Here is a 27,741-nt window from a genome sequence, read left to right on the forward strand (position 1 = left end):
AACCAAAATTTCTTCTACCTAGTAATTTCAACTTCCCCCAAAACATCACCAATCCCCAAAATTTCCACCCAAATGGAAACGTTTGAAACATGTAAATAGTATGGCATTGTTCTAATCTAGACTTAGACCCAAATATACCACTCAGATATAGAACAGCTAATCAAACCTAAGTCTCCTCATCACCAAACAAAGGACTGAGTGAAGAATATGGTACTTTCTCTCCCCCACCCTATACTATCCTCCCAACTGCTTCCAATTTCTCTCTCTACTAAGGGTATCCTCCTAGTGCTGATGGCTAGAAATTTCAATTCAACCCTGTTCTTATAAAACCTGGTGTTACATTCCATAGGTTCTATTCATCTATAGTATCTTGTCTCCCACTGTATTCCTAGTTCACATTCTACATTCTCTGATCCTGACCATGTACTTCTTCCTAACTTGTCTACTTCCTTCCGGATGCATCTTACATTCATCATGTGCACAGAGTCCAGAATAATCCTAAAGCATTAGCTCAATCACCTCAACTTTTTAATCAGTGTCTCCCCAGTTTTGACAGAATAAACTCTAATCTGCTCCAGTCTCCCTTTCCTCTCTTTAATCCAATTATATTTTCTCCCGAACTCGAAGATAAGAGGAACAGGGTCTTCTTGCAATTCTAAACCTGATTTAGCTTTTCCACTTTTGCCTTTCCTTGCCTGTGCCACTCCTTCTCATGAAGATGTGATTCCCCTATCTAGTCTCTGCCTGTTAAAACCCTATAAGATCCAAAGCTGTTGTTTAGACCAATAACATGTAGGAACCCCAACAAGAAAGAAACTTATGTTATCTAACAACCTAGTTATTAAACTAGTAGCCAAATGCTCTGACTATTGAGTTCCAATCAAGGTGCTAATTTAATTCATGAATCTTTAAGGAGCATATGCGTGTGTGTCGTGTCCAACTCTGTGCGACCCTAGGGACTGTAGCCCACCAGGCTCCTCTGTCCATGGGATTCTCCAGGCAACAATACTGGAGTGGATTGCCATGCCCTCCTCCAGGGGATCTTCCTGACCCAGGGATGGAACGCGCATCTATTATGTCTCCTGCATTGGCAGTCGGGTTCTTTACCACTAGCACCACCAGGGAAGCCCTTAAGGGGCATACAGTCTAATTAATAAGATTCCCTCTTCTTATATCCTATATTAAACTGCTAGCTGTGAAATTCCAGGTTTGGCCTTTGCAGGCCAAGTATTAGTGGAGGCCCTTAAACCAGTTTTTCCTAAAGATTTAACATGGCTATCAAGAGCCATAATGCCACAACCAAAATTGTAGATAGGTAGATAAAATGAACAGAGGGGAAGGGAGAGAGGTAAAGAAAAGAAAGCAATTTTCATGGTAAATCTGACCTGATTCATGCCATGTTTTTCCAGCTTAAATGTGGCTGTATAGACAGTCATTAATTTACTGTATCCTGCTCCAGGCCTGCCTTTCTAGATTTCTGTATTAAGTCATGGGAGATGTCCTATGGAGCTGAGGTATGCAGACAAGTCAAATGTGCTGCGGTCATACACATGCTGTCTTCTCTAAAACTCTACTCATCTTACACAAAGAAATGCCCATTTCATCACATTTTAGGGACATCTTTTTAAATACTCCAAATACATTTGACCCAAATTGGCAAACACTTGGGTTGAACACTGATGCTAGGCTCCTGATGCTCTCTGTAGTCACTGCAAATTGTTAAAAATGACCCAGCACAGCTTCCATAGTTTTTTGTTTAAAAAAAAAAAAAAAAAAAACAAGTGCAAATAGAAAGGTTCGATCTGGTGTTGTCCTTGATAAGCTTTCCTGTAAATCATTCCAAGGATTTTACACCCCTTTCTTTTTAAATTCTCTTCCTGAACACGGTCCAATCCTTCACATATGTTCTTTCTTTCTCCTCTCAATTCTGGTGCCAAGGTTCCCTGCCTATCCCTTCAGGCAATCTGGCCACTGCTTTTCACTAGGAGGAGCACCCTTTTGCACTGAACACCTGATCATCTGAATACACTTTTCACTTATTGCAAAATGGGGCACAGATTTGACTTTACTTGATATAAAGCTTTTTCAGATCAAGTTCAGCCTCAAGATGGGTTTAAGTTAAAGTCAGTAAATTAATCTATTTAAATTAAAACTGGCTATATGAAAAAACTGCAACAGAAGCAATCTGCTAAGGCAACCTCATTGTTTCACTTAGTAAGCACGTCAGCAGCAGTGGCAGCTGTGCTGGCAGGTCTGGATGCTTGAGTGGTGCCCTTAAGAACAGGTCCTTCTGTATTTATAACAGCAGATTATTGAACACACACATACACATTCAAAATTGTTTGAGGGCAGGCACAAAAAAGGAAGAGACAGGAAAAAGTAAGGCATGTCTTTTTGTGCCTTAAACCACGATGACTCAAACGCTGATACCTTTACTTGGTAAAAAGAAAGGAGAGGAGAGGATATTTCCTACCCCATTACCTGTGGGATGAGTGATTTCATAAGATCATGGAACACATTAAAGGGAGCTATGATGAAGGACAGTAACTTCAGAGGTTTAAAGAAGACTTTATGCTTTGACTAGAAATAACAGAATCTGGTAATATTGAACAAGACTGAATTCCTCACACAAAATTAAATGTAAGTGTATTTGCACACATTTTCAGAACACTGTCATTTTCCTAGAAGACACTCATACAAGGAGGAAAATTTATTTAAAGCCAATAACTGGAGTTGACAAAAGAATGCGTTAACAGAACCCTTAAAGCATCTTCTTTCTCATGCTCAGGCATAGAGAATGAATGTCTCTTGCCTTGAGATGCATCTATGCAAGACTTTTACGTAATAGTTGGACAAACATGATAGTATTATTTGAGCCACCACCTTTGAAACTTTAAGTAAACATTAAAAAAAAAAAATCAACAGGCTCAGCAATGGCAGATTCTGAAAACAATATTTTGATAAGGTTTTTGTTACTGCAAAATGACTTACTCAAATGTCAAAATAAAGCCAGCTACACATTACTGAAGGAATTGGCTAAGGTTAAGTTTTAGAATTTTGAGATTTGATTTAAAACACTTTTAGGATATATCTGGGAGACATATGTAATTATAGTAACATATAAAATGTATTTAAATGTATAGGGATTTAAAGTAAAATTAAATCATTTAAAATGTATAGGGATTATATAGACCATAAATTCAGACATGAATTTAGAATGACTATAAAGTTGTAATATGTGATTTTATTTAGTAACTTTATCTTCATTCAAAATAAACTATGGGGGAAAAAAGTAGCTTTGCAATATATACTAAATATCTATATCAGTATTCTGAATTCATTCTGCAAACCATGAAAATAACTTTCTAATTAATATATTTTTGTATATAATCAACTGGAAACTGTTTCTGTATTCAAACTGAGTGAAAAACAACTTTTAGGAAATATTTACTCCAGCTATAACTCCCATTCCTGAACTCACAATGTCTCTATCCCCCCACCTCAATCTCTGTTTAAAAGGTTCCCAAATAGCATTCTTCATTTCTTCTCTAAAAATAGAAAACTTGAGTAATGAAGGTCAATTAGGTTTGTTTGTCTTGAAACAGTGAGGAATTGTTTCCAATTAAAGATTCTGTTTCCATGGACTCTAATAATTTCGGATACTTGCCTAATTACATCTAGAGAACTTCTGTATTTAGCCTAAGTCATAGTTTCCTAAAATTCCTAAATGTACCTCCCTGAAGTCTTGGGTCAAGTACGTTAATTTAGGAAAATCCAATACAAAATAATCTGGATAAAAATAACTCTGATGCTTAATTTAGGAAATTAACCTCTTGAAGTTTCTGGGTCTTAGAAAGTCATCACAAGTGGAGGAATAACAGTCATAACCTTGCATAGGCCAACACTTGGGAGGCCACTTGTCAAGCATCAAGCATCTTCCTATCAAGTACAGGAATGGTAAAGTTTCATATGAGAGGTTAAAGCTATCCTGCCCCTCCTCCCCAGGAGAAAACAGAATTCCAAATGCAGCTACAATTTAAAGTTAGGAGCCCTACTTTGATAAGGGTGGAAAGTGTAACAGACCAAGTATGTATCGTTCTCCTGGAGGATAAAAGCTGGGCCATCTGCCCACTGCTGGCAACTTTACTGTGATGGGGGAGCCCCCATCCTGCCTGAGTCAGGAGGAGAGGCCCTGAGGATACCTCTGTGGGAAGTTTGGCTGAACACACCATTTTTCAGCTGTCAGAAGCTCCCAGTCTCACCCCGATTCCTGCTTTTCCAAGTCCCTTAAAGTGTTTCTGTGGCTAAAGTGACAGTCAATCCTGGGGACGGAACTGGTTAAGTCAGAAACAAGGCTGGGACCAATTGCAACCGTCAAATCACGTATTTCTTCCTCCTCTCCCTGCATACTACCACTTTTACTACCAGCCTTCCGGAAGAAAAGGCACCCAAGGACTACACTCAGAAAGGGAGAGGGGCTTGGAAAAGTCTTCTGAGGTTCCCTTCTCGGCCTCTGTAGACTGACCAGGCCTCTTAATTTGCATACACAGAGATGGAAACAGACAGTAATGATACTAATAGGCAATAGCAGTCAGGAGTAAGGAAAGCCGTTGACTTTAGTACCTTTGCCTATAAAGTGAAAATAAATAATCAAGAACTAAGCAGTGGGATGGAAGAATTTTTGATCTATTTCTTAAGACAATGGCATATAAATGTGGGGGCTTTTAGGCTCAAAGCATTCTAAACTTTAATCCCAAGCACCAAGCGCTAAGGTGTAGGAGGCAGAAACCAAGGGAGGAAAACAAATAGCATTCTCTTCTTGGGCCCCAGCAGCCATGCAGGTCAGGGAGCACTGGGGGCTCCTCTGTCACCTCACTCTCCCTGGGGAGCACCCCTTCCCTGTGCGGCCTCCTCACCCACCTCTTTCTTCCCTCTGATCCGGCGTCTGTCAATCTTACTGTAATCAGCTGTACAGTTTGTCAGTTGTCCCCCAAGATGGCTGGCTGAATTACTGCCCCCAGAGATGCCTCTCCCAACCCCTGTGTGTCAGTCTTTATCTGCTCCCTGGGTCTGTTTCTGACTGCAGGTTGGCCTCCCCTGGCTGACTCCTTGCTCTCTGGTTTCTGAGCGGTTTTTCCTCTTTACATACCCTGACCTACCTTCTTCCCTCTGTCATTGCTTCCACGCCCTCCCCTAGGAACAGAGACCAGCTTATCTCTCCATCTTGCAGGGCTGAGTTTCTCTCCACTGTCTGCCCCTGTCCCTCTGCCTGCCTATCTGGCTTCCAAAACACAGGGCCCGGCACTCCATGCTGGTGCTGCTCTCTCCCCTGCAGATGCACCTGTCTGGGAGTAGCTACTGACACAAGCAGTTTTTCTGTCTTTATTTCCTCGCCTTCCTACTGCTGAGTGTACACTGACTTCCCAGTCATACTTGAGACCTTTTTCCCCCCTGAGATTTCACAGGTGTGTGCAAGGCTTCTCCTTGTGCATGCCTTCCTCCCTCCACTCCTGGATCTGCGGGGTTTTCACCTGTACAGTCTCTGGTGGGTAACACATACGCCCTGGAATGTACATCCATGCGTCCATTCTGTGAGTGCCATCTGCGGGCATGTCCCTGAGTCTCTGCTGCTGTTTACAGGGAAGGTGAGTTCAGGCACTTCTCAAGCTGTGCACAGCCGCGTGCCTCCCGCTGTGTGCATCCTTAGGTATGGGGGCCTCTCTGAAGGTTAAGTTACAGCTCCTAGGTTCACACTTCTGCCGTTTTTGCCTACTGCTCTGGGCCTTCCTTCGAAGCATTTAAAGTGCCTGGCACTAGTGGGAGCTCAACAGATGTTAATTCCTTTCTCCACTTTTATCTGAACAACTGTGTGTGTCCGGGTGTCCTCCTGGCCTCTGCGCCTGCTTTATGAGATCAGTTAATCGGTGCATGTCTCCTTGGCATGGGCTCGGCTCTTTGTCGGGATGCCCTGCGGGTTCTCTCCTCCACGGATGTCTCTCTTCTCGAAGCGACTGTTAACCGGTCTCTCAGATGATCTATGCCTTCCCTTTCGCGATGCGTCCACTCTGCCTCCCTCACCCACACACGGTACTGCATGGCCATAAACGGCGTCCCCAGACACTCCGCTTGCTGCGTCCCTTCGCAGTGCCTTCCGCCCTCTCTCTCACTTTTTTTTTCCCCCTAAAACCTGCAAACGCGTTCCTTGGTGTGTCCTCTCCAATCGCTGAGTCTGTGAGCCTTCGCTATGCTCGAGTTGTGTGTGTCTGTGTCCACGCTCTCTCCGGAAGGCGGAGCGGGGTGCGACACCCGAGTCTGCCCAGAATGCAGTGTAACCATCTCCCCTCCAAGCCCTGCACCCCGACACCCCGATCCCGGTCTCTCTCTAGGTCAGTGAGTCCGCCCCAGCCGCGAGCGACGCGTCTTTGGGGGATGAGGAGCCACAGAGAATCCTTCTCTCTAGGGGACCGAGGTCCTCGCTCCCGGGTGAGCGCTGGGTGTGTGTGTGTGTGTGTGTGTGTGTGTGTGACTCCCCGGTTCTCTGGGAACCCGAAGCGCCCGTGTGCCCGAGTCCCTCGAAGTGTAAGGTGTGCCCCCCTCCGCCCGCGTACGCGGAGCGCCCCTGTCAGCCTCTGCGAGTACACGGTGGGCACCCACCTCACCCACCCCTCCACGCCCCGTACGCGACCGCCCGTGTGTCCCCAAGTCCCTGCGGGTAACTGTGTGTCCCACCTTCACACGCGGAGCGCCAGGGTCCCGGTCTCTCCGCGGCTCTACGGTTGGGACCCTCCGCCCCCCCAAAGCGGACGGCTAGTGCCAGCCGGTCCTCTCGGTTCGGTATCTGGACGCTGCCCTCCCCCCATCCACCCCCAAACGTCGTGGGGGCAGAGAAGCCATTTCACTCGTCTCTTCCCTGGTTGCCTCTCTCCCTCAGCGGGACCGAAAAGGCTAGAAAAGCCCCGCGGGCGCCGTCGGAAAGTCCCCGCAGCGCAGGGGCTGCAGCGGCCTCGGCCCCGCCGCCAGGGGCCGCCCGCCCGCTCGCCTGCCCGGGCCACACGCCCCGGCGCCCGGCCGGCCCCGGACGGCGGCAGCCGTCAGCCACCCTCGCCCGGCCCTGCCCGGCCCCGCCGCGGCGCGCGCGGACGGCAGCCGAAGCGAGTCACCGCTCCGCCGGCCCCGAGCCAGGTGCAGCCGGGTCGGACAGGGGGCGGCGCGGCGGGGCGGCCGGGGACGCCCTCTCCCCCCTGCCCGAGCCCCGGGCCGGCTCAGCCGCCCGGCCTCACCTTGTGGCTCTGGTAGGTCTCGAGCGCGCGGATCGCCGTCTCGGTGAGCTTCACATGCAGTACGGTGATATGGTCCTGTCCCAGCCGCCCGCACGACAGCCCGTAGCGCTGCTCCTCCCGCAGACCCGCCGCCGCCGCCCCCCCCGCCGCCATCTTAAACTCCCCGGGGTGCCGCCGCCGACGCCGCTCGGGCTCCAGCCTCCACTGCGGCCGCGGCTGCTCGGGCGTCTGCAGCCGCCGCCACAGCTACGGCCATCCCGCTGCTGACGTACTGTCATATACTGCGCGCAGGCCAGACCTCCGGCGGCCACCGCCGCCGCCCGCCCCGCCCTCCGGCCTCGCGCCCCGCCCCGGGCTCGTCTCATTGGCCCCCGGGGCTCCTCAGGACCGCCCTTATTGGCCACCTCCCACTCTCATGGGGGCGGGGCCCAAAGTCGCTGGAGTTTTGCTCCCGGGACGGGACGTCCGAGAGATGAGAGGCTTACGTCGAGGTGACGCGCCAACTTAATCACACCTGACGTCACGCCTGGTCGGCTTGCCTCACTGGCCGCTGTTGGCCAGGCTGGTTTGGGGGTGTGTGGGGAGGAATCTCCTGCTAATTTAGGTTGCCCAGGTTGCCTGGTCTGATTCCCTGGAGGCCGAGCCCCGCCCCTTGGGGGCTACTTGGAGCTGGGAGTGCAGGGCGGGAGACTCTCTTCCTGCGCTGGTGGTCCATGGAGAGGGAAATTCCCTACCCCAAATTGGTGGTCAAGTAAGGACTTCGTTCCCGACGGCTGCTTTAGCCTTGGAGTAGGGTGTGCCTGTGAGGGAAGATCGCAGTCACTTGTGGAGAGTCGCTCCTCAGAACTCATCGCTTTGATGAGCGGCTGGAACTGGGGAGGAGGATGCTCTTCTTCGCCATCATTTCGCCCGAAATTTGAAATTAGCGAGTTGGCCCCCGGCTTTGAAGAATTCTGCTAGATTGTGTGAAGCCTCTTAACGAACGTGAACCGGTGCCTGACGCTTTGGTGCGGTGGGCACAGCAGAAAACGGAAATTGAAGGGTTTTCCCACGCCGTGCCCAGTTGCCATCCCGGAAAAATGTATTCCGTTCCTTTGGAGTTCTCAAAAGTAGGAGCCGGGTTATGTATAAATTATGCATGCAAGTGTGGGACTTGGGGCGGCACTTAAGGGTTTTTCTTTTGAAGGGCAGTAGGAGAGTTTAAGTGGCCTTTACTTATATTAAGAGACACAGCGACATCATGCCCCGGTTTCGTCTGGGTTCTGTCCGTTTCATGTGACAGGGAGGTGTTTGAGCTGTTGCTGTTAAGTGGAGGAGACGGGCGTGTGAGGGGGTGAGGAGGCTCGGCGCACTTTCCGTTCCTCGCGACGCTCCGTGTGTGGGCGTGGCTAAAGGAAGACGCCTAATCCCGAGCGCTCTTCAGCGCGGCGTGTGGATCGACTGGACAGGCTTCCGGTCAGACGATGAGTTAACCGGGGATCAGCGACACCAGATATTAAAAAAGCAAACTATTCAAAGGCATGAAACTACTGCAAGGTCGTTTTTTTTTTTTTTTTTTTTTATCACAAAATTTTTTTGAGACGCTTTTTTGTTTCCCTCAGATTATAAAACAAATGTATAGGCATTTAATCAGTGTTTCCCATATTTTTAAGTTGTATAGTGCCATTATTTTTTTCCGGACAGGTCCAAGTGGGAGTTTTCCATTATTCACCTCCCGCTTTTAATCAATCCTCTACCATTCATGTACACTACCTCTTGATTCAGACCCTTGAGCCTTACAGATGACAGAACAGATTACAGATTCGTTCTGTAAACAAATTACTGAACGAATCCTCCTTCCATAGAATATGGGTTAAGTGGAAACGCCTGTATTAAGTGTTGTTACACCACAGGAAAGCATTTTTGAAATGGACTTAATTTCAATCCACTAGATTCTGCTAGCTGTTAAAACATGATTAACACTTGTTAATCTAGTTTACTAGAGTGTTTAATTATCTTAAATTCATTAAATAAGTCAGGCAATCACAAAATAATTTAAAAAGTAATTTTATTCTTGAATTATTCTTTTTTTCTGTTGGCTTTACTTTAATAGGGAAGGACTGACCACATATCCAAAGCTTTAATTATTTGGGGGTGGGGGGTGGGGGAGACTGACCAGAACAAGTAAAACCTGTATACCATTCCTTTTTTGGTGAAGGTGGGTAAATCCCCGCCCACATGGCATCTTAACTTGGCCTCCTCTTACTCAGAACTTCTGATGACATCCACAGGGTGGGGAAGGAGCTAGGGTGGTTTTCACTATAGTTTTTAAATGTCTGACCTGCAGGCACTTAAAAGAAATTGATTTTTTTTTTCCTTAGTTGTGATAAGAAAAAGTTTTTCATGTTGTATTTTAGTGAGTAACCTAATCTTTCAGCCAGTACTACAGTATATTATTGTAGTGAGTTAACGTTTGTATTTTCTCCCTTTGGAGCATTTCAACTATGGAAGGAAGCAATGACCATGTGTTAATACAAAGTAATAGGGTAATCTAGTTGTGTGTTTTCTTCACTGCAAAGTACACATTATGCCTGCCTGAATTAATTGGGCAAGTTGTGATGCTAATAAGTGTAACTCATTCTCAGGGGGCTGATGAAAGTTGCTCTTTGGGAAGTTTGCCATTTTATAATTATTTTCAGTTTTTAGTTATTATTCAGTTTCATTAACAATTATTGAATGCTAAATAAATGTAAAATGCTGTGGAAGATTTAAAAATTAAACACCATAGTCTCTTATTTAAAGCGATTTTCTGTTTGAATATGGGGAAGGAACCAACAAACTCAAAGCAAGGAGATTAGAGAATTAGTAAGTGCTAAATTTGGGTGGTAGAGTTTATGAGCTTAAAGCTTCAAAGAAAGAGTCTGGAGAAGTTTTGTGGAGGTGTAGACCTTGAACATTTTTTGAGGTTTTAGTAGATTCTAGATAAGTAGAGCTGGTAAAGATGGGGAGGGGCCAGCTAAAAGTGATCTTAATAATGATTTTAGCTAAACACAATCATTTTATGAATGAGGAGGCTGAGACACCTTTAATTTAAAAGCAAGCTGCCTAATCTATTATAGCTAGGAGAGGCAGAGTCTGCATCAACTCTAGTCACTATTTACACTGAGGTAGCTATTGTTTAGACTTAATAACTGAGAAGAAATCTCTTATAATTCAGTGCAGAAAAAAGGCTAAAAGGAAGTAAGCTGGTTCAGGACCTGCTTCTCTCTCATGTCTAGTGTGCAGTGCAGACAGGTTGTATGAACATCAAGGCCATCACTGACCTTCAAGTGCTGGGTCACCACTCTTTCTGAGTTGCCGTGTATTTAATGACAGTTTCTCACTTCTCCTTTGAAACTGAGGTCACCAATTCAGGTGCCTTCAGGGACCATTAGGTACCCAAATAAGCCAGACAGTATGCCATAGGTACTGAAGGTGCTGGACTGAGGTGACTTATGGGGGATTAAAAGGCTCAGTGACTTTGTGGTCCAGCTGTTTGCTGCTAGGGGCCTGCAGGGGCCCAGCGTTGTCTGATGTTGTAATTTTTCAAGAAAAGCTGTAAATCAAACATTTTTACATGAGCTTTCTAAGTTTATTTATTGGCACCTAACTGAAAATCTCAATAAACATTTTGTGGACATTAAAGAAGTCTCTTGGCCTGAGTTAGGTCACAACTTTCTAGTTTTCAATCTCTGCTGTAATGCTTTTCAGTGTGGAAGGCTTTTCTGTCTTATATTGATACATGTCTTAGTACTTCTGTGAGTTATTTCTTAAAGCCACTTATAGAATAGTTCCTACTAATGTGTTAATCCAATTTTAAGACATTAGTAGGAGCAATTCTATAAGTGGCTTTAAGAAATGGAAACAGTGACAGACTATTTTCTTGGGCTCCTAAATCACTGCAGATAGTGACTGCAGCCATGAAATTAAGATGCTTGCTCCTTAGAAGAAAAGCTGTGACTAGCCTAAATAGCATATTAAAAAGCAGAGACATTGCTGACAAAGGTCGTCTAATCAAAGCTATGGTTTTTCCAGTAGTCCAGTATGGTTTTGAGAGTTGGACCCTAAAGAAGGCTGAGGGCTGAAAAATTGATGCTTCTGAGCTGTGATGTTGGAGAAGACTCTTGAGAGTCCCTTGGATGCAAGATCAAACCAGTCAATCTTAAAGGAAATCAATCCTGAATATTCATTGGAAGGACTGATGCTGAAACTGAAGCTTCAATACTTTGGTCACCTGATGCAAAGAGCCAGCTCATTAGAAACCCTGATGTTGGGAAAAATTGAAGGCAGGGGGAGAAGGGGATGACAGAGGATTAGATGGTTGGATGACATCACCAACTCAATGGACACGAGTTTGAGCAAGCTCCAGGAGTTGGTGAAGGACAGGGAAGCCTGGCGTGCTGCAGTTCATGGGGTTGAAAAGAGTTGGACACGACTGAGTGACTGAACAACAACAACATCTTAATACAAGGCAGTAATTTCTGTTACGAAAAGAGAACACAGAACTTTAGAGTTATAGCTGAGCTCTGAAAGAATATCCAGGTGGGAATTCTTTCCCCTTGGAATTCTCTGTTCCTTATGCCTCTTTCCCTCCCATTGTGTTTGATCCCACAACATTGCACTGCTCTTCCTTCAAGACTTTACCCAGTCCTGTGCAAAAATCTCCTGCTTTCCTTGGACACAACCGAAGTAGTAGTTTTATGGTTTTACAGGAACTTCACCAAATGTTTGTAGAGAATAAGGCTGCAGGACCTACAGGAGGCACATAAATATTTGTTGCCTAAACATAGATTTTAAGCTGAATAGATGTTTGGTCGTGTGTGATTATTTTTTACTCCATTCCATTCAAGTGTACCTGGAGAAGGAAATGGCAACCCACGCCAGTACTGTTGCCTGGAGAATTCCATGGACAGACGCTATAGCACAGGGGGTCGCAAAGAGTCAGACATGACTGAGCGACTAACACTATTCAAGTATAAGAAATATCACAAGGCATTATTTATCATCATCATCATTATTATAAGCTAAATCTGGCTCTGAGCAAACCGCCCCCCCCCCCCCCCCCCCCCCCCCGATCTCACCGTGTGATAGAACAATAAATCTACAGGTCTTTCAATGGTCCCAGAGTATATGGGGAGGGCTCTTTGGTCTCTGTCCATTGATGCCGGTATAATCCATTAGAAGCTCAAGAATTTCCCTTTAGGATGAATTTGAGTTCGGGTACAATCGGGATGGGAGAAACCTGGGGACACAAATTAAAACTGGGTTTACATGGCAAGCGTACTGGTTTTACTTTAGATTGTGTGTTTATATGGCTGTTTGTATTGAGGGTAGCATTGATGGGAAGCTGTCCCAGATCTGGGGCTTCCCTGGCGGTTAAGCAGTAAAGAATCCACCTGCTAATGCAGGAGACTTGGGATCCATACCTGGGTCAGAAAGAACCCTGGAGAAGGAAATGGCAATTCACTTCAGTATTCTTGCGTGGAAAATTCCACAGACAGAGGAGCCTGGCAGGCTACAGTCCACGGGGTCGCAAAAGACTCTCCAGGACTTAGGGACTAAACAACAAAATAAATCCCAGTTCTCGACTACTCTCAGTACAGTCTCTTAGTCTCCAAGATTCTTTACTCCCCTCTGGTTCTTTTCAAAAATTGTAATCTGGGAGTAAGAAAAGTATACCCCTCTCCCCAACCCCTTCCAACCTTCTTCCCTTCACTTAAGATACTTTCTTCCTCTCAGTGGTGCTGCATAGAAGGTGAGGTGGGTGGGTGCTCTCTTTCATTCTCTCAGGTACAAGGGAAACAGTACTCTAGCTTCCTAAGATAGGGATACCAGTCCTCATGGACACCTTTCTGGGCTTCTCTCCCTCTTTGTCCCTTGCCATTCTTTACTTGAAGAGCGGTCTCTAGGAAGTTGTATGTACTTTGAAAGTAAAATGGTTTAATTCTCTTGCACACAAAGAAGACCTTTTCCTTTTTTGACTGAAAGAAATGTCCTGTCCACAGAATTGCACAATATAGTGACCAAAATTTCCCTTTCTCCCACATGATAGTTGGTTCTGTGGCTTTTCAGCATAGTGCAAAGTGCCCTGAAAGGTGTCAGATGAGCTTGAGAATGAGAAAGGTGGTAAAGATTGACCTCACAACTCTGTTTCCTTGTTATTTTGTACTGAAAAGGAACACATGCATTTCTGAAGAAACAGGAAGACTAGAGAGGGCAAAATGCCAGTTCAGCTTTTCACTTTAAAACATGGTAATAGCGGACCAAATGCCATCAACGTCAAGAACAGTATTGATGGTTAATAATAGCTGAATTCCTGATGTGACTTTGCATTTTAAAAACAGTTAAGTTCTGTTATCTCTTTGAGTTTTCTCTCTGTACTCTTTGAGGTAGTCATTGTTTTACATTCTTTTTACCTTTAAGTGATACACAGAGAGGCTGTGTGTCACCCAATTGGTAAGTGATAGAGCTTGGCCAGAACCTAAATTTCCTTTTACAAATCTAGCACTTTTTCGATCATGGCTCTAAAGTCTGTGGAATTATACTGAATGTGTCAGGTTATCACAGTAAATTCATAAAAATGAAATGGTTCTACTTTGGGGGGCAGCTTGGGAGTTGGTTTGGTTGTTGGTCTTGAAAGAAAGAGTTAAGTCATTTGAGTCACCTCTTCCACACAAACACCAAATAGTCTATTGAATAGTTAGAAGATAAGTAAAATAGAAGATAAAAATATATGATAAATAAAATGTCACCTCTTCCACACAAATACCAAATAGTCTATTGAATAGTTAAAAGATAAAACCATCCACTCAGCTTTGGTTTATTATAGCTAGCATATTGACTTTAGTGAGATTTATGAAAGCTAGTAATAATTGTATTTTTTATGTATGGCATAATTCGTGATATATTAGAACTATTGGTATAACAAATATGTGCCCAGGTGCCCATATGAAGGTGCTCGTCTTGGAAGTTCCTTGGTGGTCCAGTTGTTAGGACTCTGGGCTTTCACTGCAGAGGGTGTAGGTTCAGTCCCTGGTCAGGGAACTAATAAGATCCTGCAAGCTGTACAACAAGGTCAAAAAGAAAAAAAAGGAAAGAAAAAAATGCTCATCTCATACTTGTAATTTATAAGGATTTACAGTTGTTATATCTTTGCTTTTATTGAATGTTGTTCATATCCAACATGTAATAAACGATTTATTTGATAACGAGTCTCTAGTCAAAAGCACAATCCCCAAAGGCAAAATACCACTCCCTTTATAATATGGTTTCCAGAACGTATTATGGCAAAAAGTAGAAAAAATATGTATCACACATATGAACATAGAAGCTTTTCTGTTTCTATTTAGAGAATTAGAATTGTAATTGCCCTGATTCCATTTTGTTTTCAGTCATCAATTTATTCAAGTATCATGTTTATTATGTTTTGGTCTGTTATGGCCTATTATTTGGGAGCTTTTTATTTGGGAGATTTTGATGTTGTTTTGGATTTTGGAAATTTAAGAACCAACATGATCCTTACAGAGTAGAATATTTATAGAATTAGAAACAGGGCAATATAGTTTAATAAGATTTAAGATATGAGAATAGGGGATCTTAGATGAGAAGCACCATTCAGGCACTAATTCAGTGGTGTAGGAGTTGTAGATTGTTGGAACATATTCAGCTCAGGGTGTTGGGAAAAGCTTCATGGAAAACTTAGTATTGAAACGTCAAAGGCTTGGAGCTGTGATAATGGGAATATTGACATATTCTAAATTTGGGGATCTTCTAAGCAGTGGTTTGTTATCATGGTGTGTTTGGGGGAAAAGACAGTAATCTGGTTTACCTGCTCTATGGGACACATGAAGGTGGTTGTGACAGAGCCAGAAAGATGAGCTGGGGACAGATTATTAAGAGAGCTTTCAATAATGGGTTAAGGAGTTTGGACTTTTATCTGTGAGCAATAGGGAACCTTTGGAAGCTTCTGATCAGGAAGTGGCATAGTCAAATCATATGTTAGGACTCTTCAGGTGATAGCAGTATGAATAATGAGTTGGAGTGGAGGGATACTGGAGAAAGGAAGTTGAATTAAGAGACAAAAATAATAAGCCTGGGGCAGTGGGGTGAATTGGGAGATTGAGATTGACATATATACATTATTCTGTATAAAATAGATAACTAATGAGAACCTACCATACAGCTCAGAGAACCCTACTCAATGCTCTGTGGTGACCTAAATGGGAAGGAAGTCTAAGAAACGGGGGATATATGAGTATGCATAACTGATTCACTTTTGTGGTACAGTGGAAACCAACACAACCTTGTAAAGCAACTGTACCCTAATAAACATTAATTAAAAATAAATAAAAATTAAAGCCTGTGTTAGGGTATTGACAATGTGAATAGAGAAAAGGAGGTGGCTATGAAAGGCTCTGCCAGGTAGAGTTGACTGATTTAACAGTTTTATTTGGCTAAGAGGTGAGTGAGCATGCGGAGCCACAAACAACTACTAGCTTCAAGTTTGGCTTACTATATGATAGTATTGATATGAAAATAAATAAAATCAGAAGCTGGTTTAGGTTAGAAATAGTGGTAGGATGTGTGTGTGTGAATGTTTGGCAGTAATTTGCAGATGTGGGTCTTAGGCCTCAGAGTCAATTCCATTGAAATAATAGTAATAGTCATGGGATTGGGTAAGTTTTGTGATAGAGGTTATGAGGAAAGAGGAGGAGAAAGGAAAGATCAGGAAATATTCCCAAACCATGCCCCACTGTAAGGGCTGCAAACCTCCTACATTTAGAAGCATGGCAATGGTGGGTCACACTATTGACACAGGTATCTTACGTCTGAGGTGTGTGTGTGTGTCCTTCTGTATGTTTCCAAGATTTTCCAAAGAGTAACATCATGCTCAGTCACTTGCATACAAATATCTGTTTTGAAATGGAGAAAAAAAGGGTAGAATTAACAGCTGCCTCTTGGGCATTGCACTTATTCAGTGTACACCTCATCCATGGAGCATGTTATGACAGAAAGTAGGTATTAAAGGAGGAGAAGGCAATGGCAACCCACTCCAGGGTTCTTGCCTGGAGAATCCCAGGGACAGTGGAGCCTGGTGGGCTGCTGTCTATGGGGTCGCACAGAGTCAGACATAACTGAAGTGACTTAGCAGCAGCAGCAGCAGCAGCAGCAGCAGCAGGTATTAAAGGCCATAATGGGGGAGCCTATAGGCACTTTGATCAGAAGTGAAGAGGGAACAAGAGATTACTGGGGAGAGAGTAAGCAGGAAGACCAAGGATCAGAGGAGGCTCTATATAATATGCGAGTTTAGAATAGGGCACTATCAGTGTCAGTGGCAGGCCTCCCTGGTGGCTCCGAGGTAAAGAATCTGCCTGCTAATGCAGGAGACACAGGTTTGATCCCTGGGATTCTTGCCTGGGAAATCCCATGGACAGAGCAGCCTGGTGGGCTACAGTCCATGGGGTCTCAAAAGGGTCGAACACAACTTAGTGACTAAACAACAATCTGTGGCAATAATAAATACTGTGAAGCTTAAGTGATTATTTGTAAAAAAAAAAAAAAAAAAAAAGCATTTAAGAAGAGAGATTGTCGTACTACTAGTAGTCACATATTTGCCGAATAAAGTTTCCCAGCTGTGCATTGATTATTGTCCATCCTGAATGGATCAAAATTTCAGTTCAGTTGTAGGAAATATGTATACAAGGAAAAAGAAAGGAATCCATTTGTCTCCAAGGACTGATATTGTTGCACAGTACTTAAAGTGGTAATGCCCTCCTTAAATTGTTATGGCAAATTAATTTTAACAATGACTGATTAACAGAAATGTGTTTATAATCTGTAATCTAATCTTGGAGGCAGGGCCATTCACTGAGAATAAGGAGACTTGCTGTCTGTTTCTGATTCTGTACCTCTTGATTCTTGTATCTTTGCCTTGAATAAATTACTTCTCACGTGTAAAATTATTTTAGGTAATTTAAATCCTCCAGTTATTTCAATTGTGATAGTTCTCTTCAATATTTCTCGACTGAGCCAACATAAAAAATATTAAAAACATAAAATATGATTTGACTTACTTGCAAAAGAGTATTAGCCTCATATTGCAATATAAATATATCAAAATCAATATGTTGTACACTTGAAGCTCACACAATTTTGTATACCATTTATATCTCAGTTTTAAAAATTATTAGTCTCTAATAGGGATATTCACATTTCTCAACAACAACAATAATCCAGAATGTTAATGATCAATTGTAATTCTGACCCGTGGTGAAAAATTTGTACCGGAGTCAGCAAATTGTATTAAAACTTCGGTAATATAGAAAGCCAAGATGTATGATTTAGCTTTGAAAATGTTGGCATTTCTTGTATTCTGCATGGAGCAAGAGGTCTGTCCTATGTAGATTTTAATTGATGAGTATCTTTGCTTCATTTTTAGTTTCTGGAATCTTAAAAAATGTTTCTGTCTTGTGGTTTTAAAATTAACCTATGTTTTACATACTAACTCTAAGCATATCAGTTTGAATAGATTAATTGAATGTTATTTTTGATTGTTTTCCAAGACAGAACATAGCATTGGAAATTTACTTTAAAAACAGAAAATTTGAAGGCATTTTTTTGGTTTGCAACCATGATTACAGAAGATTTACTGTAAACTATTCGTGTCAGCTCAAAACAAGCTCTTTAAAAGTGGTTTTTAATTTACATACAGTAATATTTATTTCTAGTTTTATACATTTGACAAGCAGAATCGTTCTATGACTTCCAACAAACTCGCTCACGCTGGTCCTTTGTAGTCAGACTCTTTTCCCTTCACTCTTAACCTCTGGCAACCCCTGGTTAGTTCTCTGACCCTACAGTTTTGCTTTTTCAGAATGTCACATAAATGGAATCATACAGTATGTTGGCTCTTTGGCCAGGCTTCTTTCACTTAGCATAATGCATTTGAGATTCACCCGTGTTGTTGAATGTATCTATAGTTAGATCTTTTTTGTTGCTGAATAGTATTTCATTATGGATGCATCACAGTTTGGTTATCAGTTGAAGGATATTTGCATTTTAATTTTTGGTGATTCTGAAGAAAACTGCTATAAATATTCACAAGTGGTTTTTTTGTGAACATGAGTTTTATCTCTCTTTGACAAGTACCTAAGAGTGGGATTAACTGCATATGGTAAGTATATATTTATTAATAACTTTAAACTGTTAAACTACTTTCCAAAGTAGCTATCTCATTTCCATTTCTCTTTTTTGAGAGTTTGGGTTTCTCTGTGTACTTACCAACACTTTGTATTGTCAACTTTGTTTTTTGTTTTTAATTTTAGTCATTCTAGAGGATGAATAGTAGTGTCTTTTTATGGTTTTAATTTGTATTTCCTGAATGACTAATGACATAGGGTGCCTTTTCATATTTGCCATTCTCATATCTCCTTCTTTGAAGGATCTTTTCAGATCTTTTGTCTGTTTTTAAAATTGGATTGTTTGTCTTCATATTGTTGAGATTTGAAAATTCTTTGTGTAATCTGGATACAAGTTCTTTGTCAGGTATGTGATTTGCAAATATTTTTCCCTAGTCGCTAGCTTGTTTTTTAATTCTCTTAAAGTATCTTTTGCAGAGCAAAAAGTATCATTTTGTAGAGCAAAAAATGTTTTTAATTTTGATGAAGTCCAATTTATCAATTTTTTAAAAAGATATAGTGTTTTTGGTGTTAAATCTAAGAACTCTGCCTATCTCAAAGTCACAAAAATTCTCCATATGTTTCCCCTACATTAAAGTCTGTGGCCCATTTTGACTTAATTTTTATAAAAGATATAAATGTCTCGATTCATTTTTTTTTCCACGTAATACACCACTTGTTAAAAAGATGGTCTTTTCTGCACTGCATTGCCTTTGCACCCATGTCAGAAATCAGTGAGCCACAGTATTTATGAGTCTATTTCTGGACTCTCTTCTTTACTGATCAATGTGTCTATCCTTTCCCCAGTACCATACATTGTCATGATTATTGTAGGTTTATAGAATTAACTTTAGACATCTCTGCTAGGAAGAAACAAATTATAGCATTCTGGTCAATTTCCTTTAAACTCTTATTATTAAGCAAATGGATTATTTCTCAACAATTTCGTCTTCTGTCTTTATTCAGTTTATATATTGATATAAATTCAGAACAGGCTGTAGCTATACTTCTTATATCCCTTACCTGGATTGAAAAAGGTCCCCATGGACTATGATATTTAACTCAAGTTTTCTTTGCATCACAATTGTTAGTCACTCAGTCATGTCTGACTCTTTGCGACCCCATGGCCTATATCCTGCCAGGGTCCTCTGTCCATGGGATTCTCCAGGCGAGAATACTGGAGTGGGTTGCTGTGCCCTCCTCCAGGGGATCTTCCTGACCCAGGGAATCAAACGCCTTTCTCCCATAATGCAGGCAGATTCTTTACCATCTGAGCCAAAAGGGAAGACCTATGCATCACAGTCCAAATGCAAAAATTTGCAAAACAAGCAAACAAAAAAACCCATTACTAAGTTACTACCTGCAAAAGTTCCCTAGATGGGCTTCCCCTCCTCTCACAGGCCCCCCCACCACCCAGGCTGAGTTGCCTGGACAGTGACACCCTACCACCCGTTGACAACCAGCTTCCTGTCTGGTGGAGTGGAAGCCAGCTGTTATGATTCATACCATTTAAGATTTCTGCCTTTTGCAAAGTGACGCTGATAGAGCCATGCTGAATGGTGTCTGATTGGGAAAATTTTCTTTATGAAGGGGGCTTGATTTCCAGTGCCTTAGCAGTAGAGCCTTTTTTTTTTTTTTTTGGACAGGTACATTTCAATTTCTAGTTTCTGTGTGAGCTCAGATAGATAAATTTTCATCAAGTGTTTGTACTTGCTGTTATTTCTCCCTGAAAAACAAACGAGCATGGAAACTTCTGTAAAAAAGGTTCTTTCCTGTTACCGAGTCTTTAATAGTTTTATTTTTCAGGTTTCTGATATTTTCCAAAAGCCAAAAAATTCTCTGCCTATGATAGGATTATATTTTGGATTTGGTGAAATAATTCTCTTATGCCTGAGGGGATAGTGTCATGTATCTTGAAGGCACAGTCTTTCTCTTAGGCTCCTGAAGCCAATTTCTTCCTGAGTTTATTGGTTCCTTTGTTCAAATTTTTCTCATTTTGTTAACTCAGTCAGTTCAGTCGCTCAGTCGTGTCTGACTCTTCGCTACCCCATGAATCGCAGCACGCCAGGCCTCCCTGTCCATCACCATTTCCTGGAGTTCACTCAACCTCACGTCCATCGAGTTGGTGATGCCAACCAGCCATCTCATCCTCTGTCATCCCCTTCTCCTTCTGCCCCCAATCCCTCCCAGCATCAGAGTCTTTTTTGTTAGCTCAGTTAGACTTATTAATGGGGCTTCCCAGGTGGCGCTAGTGGTAAAGAACCCACCTGTCAATGCAGGTAAGATTTAAGACACTCCAGTTCAATCCCTGGGTCAGGAAGATCCCCTGGAAAAGGGAATGGCTATCCACTCCAGTATCCTTGCCTGGAGAAATCCCATGGATCAAGGAGCCTGGTGGGCTACAGTTCATAGGGTTGCACAGAGTCGGACATGACTTAGCAACTTAGCACGCAGCAGACATATTTCAGTTCAGTTCAGTCGCTCAGTCATGTCCAAATCTTTGTGACCCCATGGACTGCAGCATGCCAGGCCTCCTTGTCCATCACCAATTCCTGGCGTTTTCTCAAACTCATATCCATTGAGTCGGTGATGCCGTCCAACCATCTCATCCTCTGTTGTCCCCTTCTCCTCCTGCCTTCAATCTTTCCCAGAATCTGGGTCTTTTCCAGTGAGTCAGTGCCTTGCATCAGGTGGCCAAAGTATTGGAGCATCAGCTTCAGCATCAGTCCTTCCAATGAATATTCAGGATTTATTAATATTACTTAAAAACAAATTGTTGGGAGGTTGAAGAGTTTTGCCACCACAGGGACAAATTTTTGTGTCATTCAATCAGTAGATATGCTGAAAAGAACAATACAATAAACAAATTAAAAATATCATCAAGGGACAATTGCACAGGTTTTTATATGACAGCTCAAATTAACACGTCCTTGCTTTAGAGAAACAGAGTACAATGATGAAGGAGAAAGACTGATGCAGTTTCCAGTTCCAGTTCAGTCGCTCAGTTGTGTCTGACTCTGCGACCCCATGAACCGCAGCACACCAGGCCTCCCTGTCCATCACCAACTCCCGGAGTCCACCCAAACCTATGTCCATTGTGTCAGTGATGCCATGCAACCATCTCATCCTCTGTCATCCCCTTCTCCTGCCCTCAATCTTTCCCAGCATCAGGGTCTTTTCAAATGAGTCAGCTCTCCTAATCAGGTGGCCAAAGTATTGGAGTTTCAGCTTCAGCATCAGTCCCTCCAGTGAATACCCAGGACTGATCTCCTTTAGGATGGACTGGTTGGATCTCCTTGCAGTCCAAGGGACTCTCAAGAGTCTTCTCCAACACCACAGTTCAAAAGCATCAATTCTTTGGCGCTCAGCTTTCTTTATAGTCCAACTCTCACATCTGTACATGACTACTGGAAAAACCATAGCCTTGACTAGACGGACCTTTGCTGGCAAAGTAATGTCTCTGCTTTTTAATAGGCTGTCTAGATTGGTCATAACTTTCCTTCCAAGGAGTAAGTGTCTTTTAATTTCATGGCTGCAGTCACCATCTGTAGTGATTTTGGAGCCCAGAAAAATAAAGTCTGACACTGTTTCCACTGTTTCCCCATCTATTTGCCATGAAGTGATGGGACAAGATGCCATGATCTTAGTTTTCTGAATGTTGAGCTTTAAGCCAACTTTTTCAGTCTCCTCTTTCACTTTCATCAAGAGGCTCTTTAGTTCTTCTTCACTTTCTGCCGATGCAGTTTGAGTCATACCAATCATGGTACCAGTCTAGAGGTGGGGAGGGAGGCTGTTTGCAGCAGCCTTTCACAGGATGGACCAGATTCCTATAGTGATGTTGGTGGCATCTCAGCCATATGCTTAATCATGCCTCTAAATATGAGAAAGTCAAATTGTGACTGGAATTTTTCTAACACTAGGAATACTGATTTCCTGTAGCTTATTAAAGCTGTGCTATATGTTCAACATTTTATAACATTCGGTAGTAACAAGTGATACCCTAAGGCAGAAGTTCTCAAACTTTGAGGTATATAAGGATCCCCTGGAGAACTTGTTAAAATATAGGTCCCTAGACTCCAGCCCTGAAGGGTTGAATTTACTAGGCATGAGGAGTGGCCAAGAATCTGCATTTTAACCACAGCCTTACTTTGTTTGGCACTCTGAGTCATCTCTCAAGAAGTTACAAAATTCTCCTAACAAAAACTACTGTCCCTCAACTGAATTTTTAAAATACTATTTCACTTAGAACAGATAGGTGTTATGAAACCTAATGATTGAGCTTTAGAGTTCCAAAGCTGTTAGCAATAACTAGTTTAGATTCCCTACGTGTGAACTAAGATATAACATGCCATAAGCAGCATACAGAAGCTTAAGTTAGATTTCTTTCAATTAGAAGTTATTAGTTACACAATTTCCATTTCCAGGTCATCTGTGCATCCACAAATGGTATTAGATAAGAGAGATAGACCCGGCATAGATACCTAGGGAATTTCACTAGGTTCTTTATAATCATTTATTGCCTACTGTGCCCTTAATGATGCTACTCAGGATCCCATTAAGTTAGCTGTGAATGTAGTAATTGGTCCCTGGACAATAGCCAGAGGGTGTTAAATCCACCCCGTTCTGGTCATGTTGGAGACAAGATAGAAATTTTTGCCTATAATCCTTTCTGGGGACAAGGCTGCCTGTGCTCCACAGAAGATTTCTTAAAACACACCAGGAATCCCTAGAGAGTCTGCCTTTAAATTCAGGCTGATGACCTACTTTTAAAAGTAATTTGAAAATCCCATCAAACACAAGCAACCAAAATCTAGATTCTCCACCAGGTATTCTGTAGACCCAGCACTGCCTCCTTGATCTGTTTGCTTACACCAACAGCCTGAGTATATTTTGTTTAGAGTTTCCCCCTCTTTATTGACATTTAGGTAATGTGGAGAATTTCTAGTTTATGGATTCAAAGCAACTGCACAAATGGATATGATGTGATGGAAATTGATTCTTCCCATATGTAACAAAGGGAAAGCAATCAGATCGGCTGACTCAGTGTTCAAATTCAGACAAAGCTCTGAATTAGAACACCCAAGCCAGAGGTTCTTTCTCCCTCCTTGGAAACTTTGTGCTTGTGGTTTATGTAGTACCTTGTGAAATTTTTCTAACTTTGGCAAACAAAACTTTGATAAAGCTAAGAGATGCTTAGAATCTTCCAGATTTGAAAGATATTTTAAAGAACATCCAATCCCATCTCTAATCTTTGAATCTCATTTTGCTTCTACTTTGACTCTCCCACTTAACTGGCAGTTTCTTAAGGGAGAAATTCCTATTTTGTTGTTGTTCAGTTGCTCAGTCGTGTCCGACTGTTTGCGACCCCATGGACTGCAGCACACCAGGCCTTCCTGTCCTTTACCATCTCCCAGAGCTTGCTGAAACTCATGTCCATTGAGCTGGTGATGCCATCCAACCATCTCATCTGTCATCCCCTTCTCCTCCTGCCTTCAATCTTTCCCATCATCAGGGTCTTTACCAATGAGTCAGCTCTTTGCATGAGGTGGCCAAAGGATTGGAGCTTCAGCCTCAGAATCAGTCCTTCCAAAGAATATTCAGGACTGATTTCCTTTAGGATGGACTGGTTGGATCTCCTTGCAGTCCAAGGGACTCTCAAGAGTCTTCTCCAACATCACAGTTCAAAAGCATCAATTCTTCGGCCCTCAGTCTTCTTTATGGTCCAACTCTCACATTCATACATGACTACTGGAAAAACCATAGTTTGGACTAGACAGCCCTTTGTTGACAAAGTGACCTCTCTGCTTTTTATTTTGCTGTCTAGGTTGATCAGCTTTTCTTCCAAAGAGCAAGCGTCTTTTAATTTCATGGCTGCAGTCATGATCGGCAGTGATTTTGGAGCCCACGAAAAAGTCTGTCACTGTTTCCATTGTTTCCTCATCTATTTGTCATGAAGTGATGGGACTGGGTGCCATGATCTTAGTTTTTTATTCACCATGAGATTGTATGAATAATCAAATTTAGCTTCTTAAAGAAGGCTTCATTTTGCACAGTTGGCCTAAATAAATATTTGTGAGTTTGATCACTAAGTTGGCTTGTTTTTCTCATTCCCTGTTTTCCAGTTGCATGGATTTGACTGCTACATTTCTTCAGTTCAGATCCCTGCCCTGTCGCTTAATAGTTGTTTGATCCTGGGCAAGTTACTTAACCTCTCTCTGCCTTAGTTTTCTTTTCTCTAAAATTGCATTCAATAAATGACAGCATTATCCTGGTCACTACCAGCCAGACTAGCTCCCGTAGTTTTTATTGTTTTAGGGTGTCTTTTACGAGATTTCTGTCATCACCTTTATTTTACTGTTTCTTTTAGCTCTCCTGCAAATCAGTCTGCATTTTCTACACTTATTCATTTCTGAGTGTATCTTGTGGGTATATATATTCTGGGCAAGAATGACATGGCAGTCCTCCAGTCTCTGGGAAGAGAGCTTGAGGGTTGTGAAACTGCATAGCATAAGGCAGGCTGTGTGCAGTCTGCCAAGGTCCTGGATGCTTACTTCAGTTTACCTCATTAGACCTCAATTCCTCAGAAGTAAGATGGAGATGATGAGAAATAGCACCTATGTTATGAGGTATAGTGTGAAATGATTATGTAAAAGCACTCAGAATGGTGATTAGTGTATAGATCACCATGCCTAAGCACTACTCCAAGAGTCGGATTTAATAGATCTGAGTTTGGACTCAGGCGTCTGTATATTTAAAAAAACCCTAGGTGACTCTAAGTGAGTACTGAGAACCACCCAACTGGATTTTTCTCAAAGTCTAGCTTCATTAGCCTTGTTACCACCTTAAATGCTTATGCTTCCCATCCTTCCATCTTATTAAATTCTATCTAGAAAATACTGTGGGAAGATAGAAGTTATTTGAAAGCTGTTGAAAGTAGGACATTCATAGTTACAATGATTTCATATGTACGTACTGAATATACTTTATTGTGGTAGGTTCCCCATAATTCTAAGACAAGCAGTTTTTCAGTTGAAAGTATAATAAGGAGTTTTCAGGCTGCCTCAACTCACTGTCCTCCAATATAATATGGAAATCACTGGTTTAAAAAAACAAGCTTGATGATTCAGTTAACAAAGTCAGGATGTGTATGCTCATGTAGAGGAGTTAATTAATTGAGTGTTTGGAGTCTGATAAGTTGTAATGAATTGGGTTATCAGGTGGTGACTTAATTGGGCTGTTGAATGAATTAGCACCCCTTAAATGTGAGAAGTTCACACTTAGCTTTATCACTCCTGTTAGCGAACTGGTGGCTGTATCCAAAAGACCAAAGTACCTCTCTGAAAAAAAAAAAAATCCAAGTTGTTCCTATCAAAAAATAATGAGTGTCAGAGGCATTGGGGCCCTACCTACCATGTAATGTTGCCAATGTCCTCTATAATATTCATTGCAGACAAACTGGGAAAATACGGAGGTAACAGTAAGAAGAAAACTAAACTCACCTGTTTTCCATACCCTAAGACAACCATTTCTAAGAACTTGCTACAAGACAATGAAGAATAAATGTGTGTTATTTCTGAATATCACTTTTTTTATTCATAAATATTAATAGAGTATGGGTAATAGTTGAAAAAGGCAAGCACTTAAGTTTATTTTTAGTGAAAGCTCTGCTGGTCTGGGACAGGCATGCCTGCCACACGCCTCGCCCTGAGATGTCTCAGGAGCTATGCAAGCCTTCCATCTGTGTTTGGACCCCTGCTGGGTTTGGAGGCCAGTAGCAATAGCTGGGTGAGTCCTGGGGGGTTGGGGTGAGGGCTTCTGAAGTGCCCGGGCAGCTGAGAGCCCGTCCCAGTGAGGCAGGGCAGTGGGCTCATTGGTGAGCTGAGGCTCCAAGCTCCGAGTGCATGTGCTGTGGTCTCACAGGACTTCACTAACAAAAGACAAAGGCAAAGGTCAAATTATTAAGAATTTCAAAACAAAGTACTAAATCTCATGTAGTAGGAGGGTCTTCTGAGCCAGTACCCTGTGTGACTATACTGGCTGCACACCAGTGAAGCAGACCCAGGCCTCTGAAATAGCCTATCTGAAGCTGAAAGGAAGAAACTTTTTTGAAAGAGTGAGGAATACTTGAATATTACTTTTGTCTCTTGTACACCAAACTTTAGTGTCCAAAGAAATCACCTGAGGTTCTTGTTAAAATGCAGATTCTAATTTAGTAGGTCTAGGGTAGGGCCTGAGATTCTGTATTTCTACCACGATCACAGCTGATGCCAAAGCTGGTCTGGGAACCACTCTTTCACCCTCCCCACCCCCACCATTAAAGCATTTTATCTTGAAAAAACTCGACTCACAAGAAATTGCAAAAATCGTTCATAGGCTCCTATGTAACCTTCATTCAACTTCCAATGATGACATCTTGTATGTGATACGATAGGTAATAAGACTGTAATATAATGTCAAAACCAGGTAATTAATATTGTATAATAGTGTTCACTGTACTACAGACTTGATTCCATTTTCATTATATTTTACTTGCATACGTTTGAGAGTACGTGTGCGTGTGTGTATGGGATGCAGTTTCATTCCATGCATATGTTTGTGTACCTGCCATTGTAACCAAGGTATGGAACTGTTCTCGCAAGAGAGAGAAACTTCTTCATGCTACCCCTTTAATTCATGCCCCCAAAGATGTGTACAGTACATTGGAGATTCTCAATAATTCATAGAATAATGATGCCTATTCTTTTCTTATGGTGAGCATTGTCTCTAGAATGCAGCAGATCATGAGGTGGCAGTTCCAAGTGCACTGAAGCAATGAGGTAAGATGAAACTAAGAGTGAAAATACAGCACTGGCCATTGGAGAGAAATACAACATTCCTTGTGCTAGTGTTAATACCATCCACTCAATCTGGACCAATTTCAAATGCAGATTTGGGAGAATTGTTTTACTTAAAGGAGCCGTGATGAAAATAAGAACCAGAGACACCCTGTAGAGCTCCAGGGCTTAGTATAGAAGTTGAAGTATAGAAATTGACAAATATTAATTGATAAGGATGAAGTAAGATGCTTGTTATCATAATGTTCAGAGGACTTGCTAATTGCCTTATCTGTGCATCAGACAGCTTCCAACTTCACACAAGAGATAAAGCTTGTCACCCAAGAAATACCCTGTAAAAAGGCAATATATGCCAGAACTTCAATAAATATGACTCATAATTATCAGCTGTCCCAAGAGACTATGCTTGCTTCTCTTTGTATGTTGGTGGTA

General features: G+C 42.3%; 1 protein-coding gene across 1 annotated transcript in view; it reads right to left on the bottom strand.

Annotated features, from left to right (window-relative positions):
* ELL2 (elongation factor for RNA polymerase II 2) overlaps nucleotides 1-7,570 on the bottom strand; it is a 73,852-nt gene extending 66,282 nt beyond the window's left edge. Inside the window, exon 1 of the mRNA XM_070794056.1 lies at nucleotides 7,281-7,570. Coding sequence (XP_070650157.1) covers nucleotides 7,281-7,433 — 153 coding nt within the window. The 5' untranslated portion in view covers nucleotides 7,434-7,570. The remainder of the gene's footprint in view (nucleotides 1-7,280) is intronic.
* Nucleotides 7,571-27,741: the final 20,171 nt, after the last annotated feature.

This window comes from Bos indicus, chromosome 7 (assembly GCF_029378745.1).
Source record: "Bos indicus isolate NIAB-ARS_2022 breed Sahiwal x Tharparkar chromosome 7, NIAB-ARS_B.indTharparkar_mat_pri_1.0, whole genome shotgun sequence".
Taxonomy (NCBI): domain Eukaryota; kingdom Metazoa; phylum Chordata; class Mammalia; order Artiodactyla; family Bovidae; genus Bos; species Bos indicus.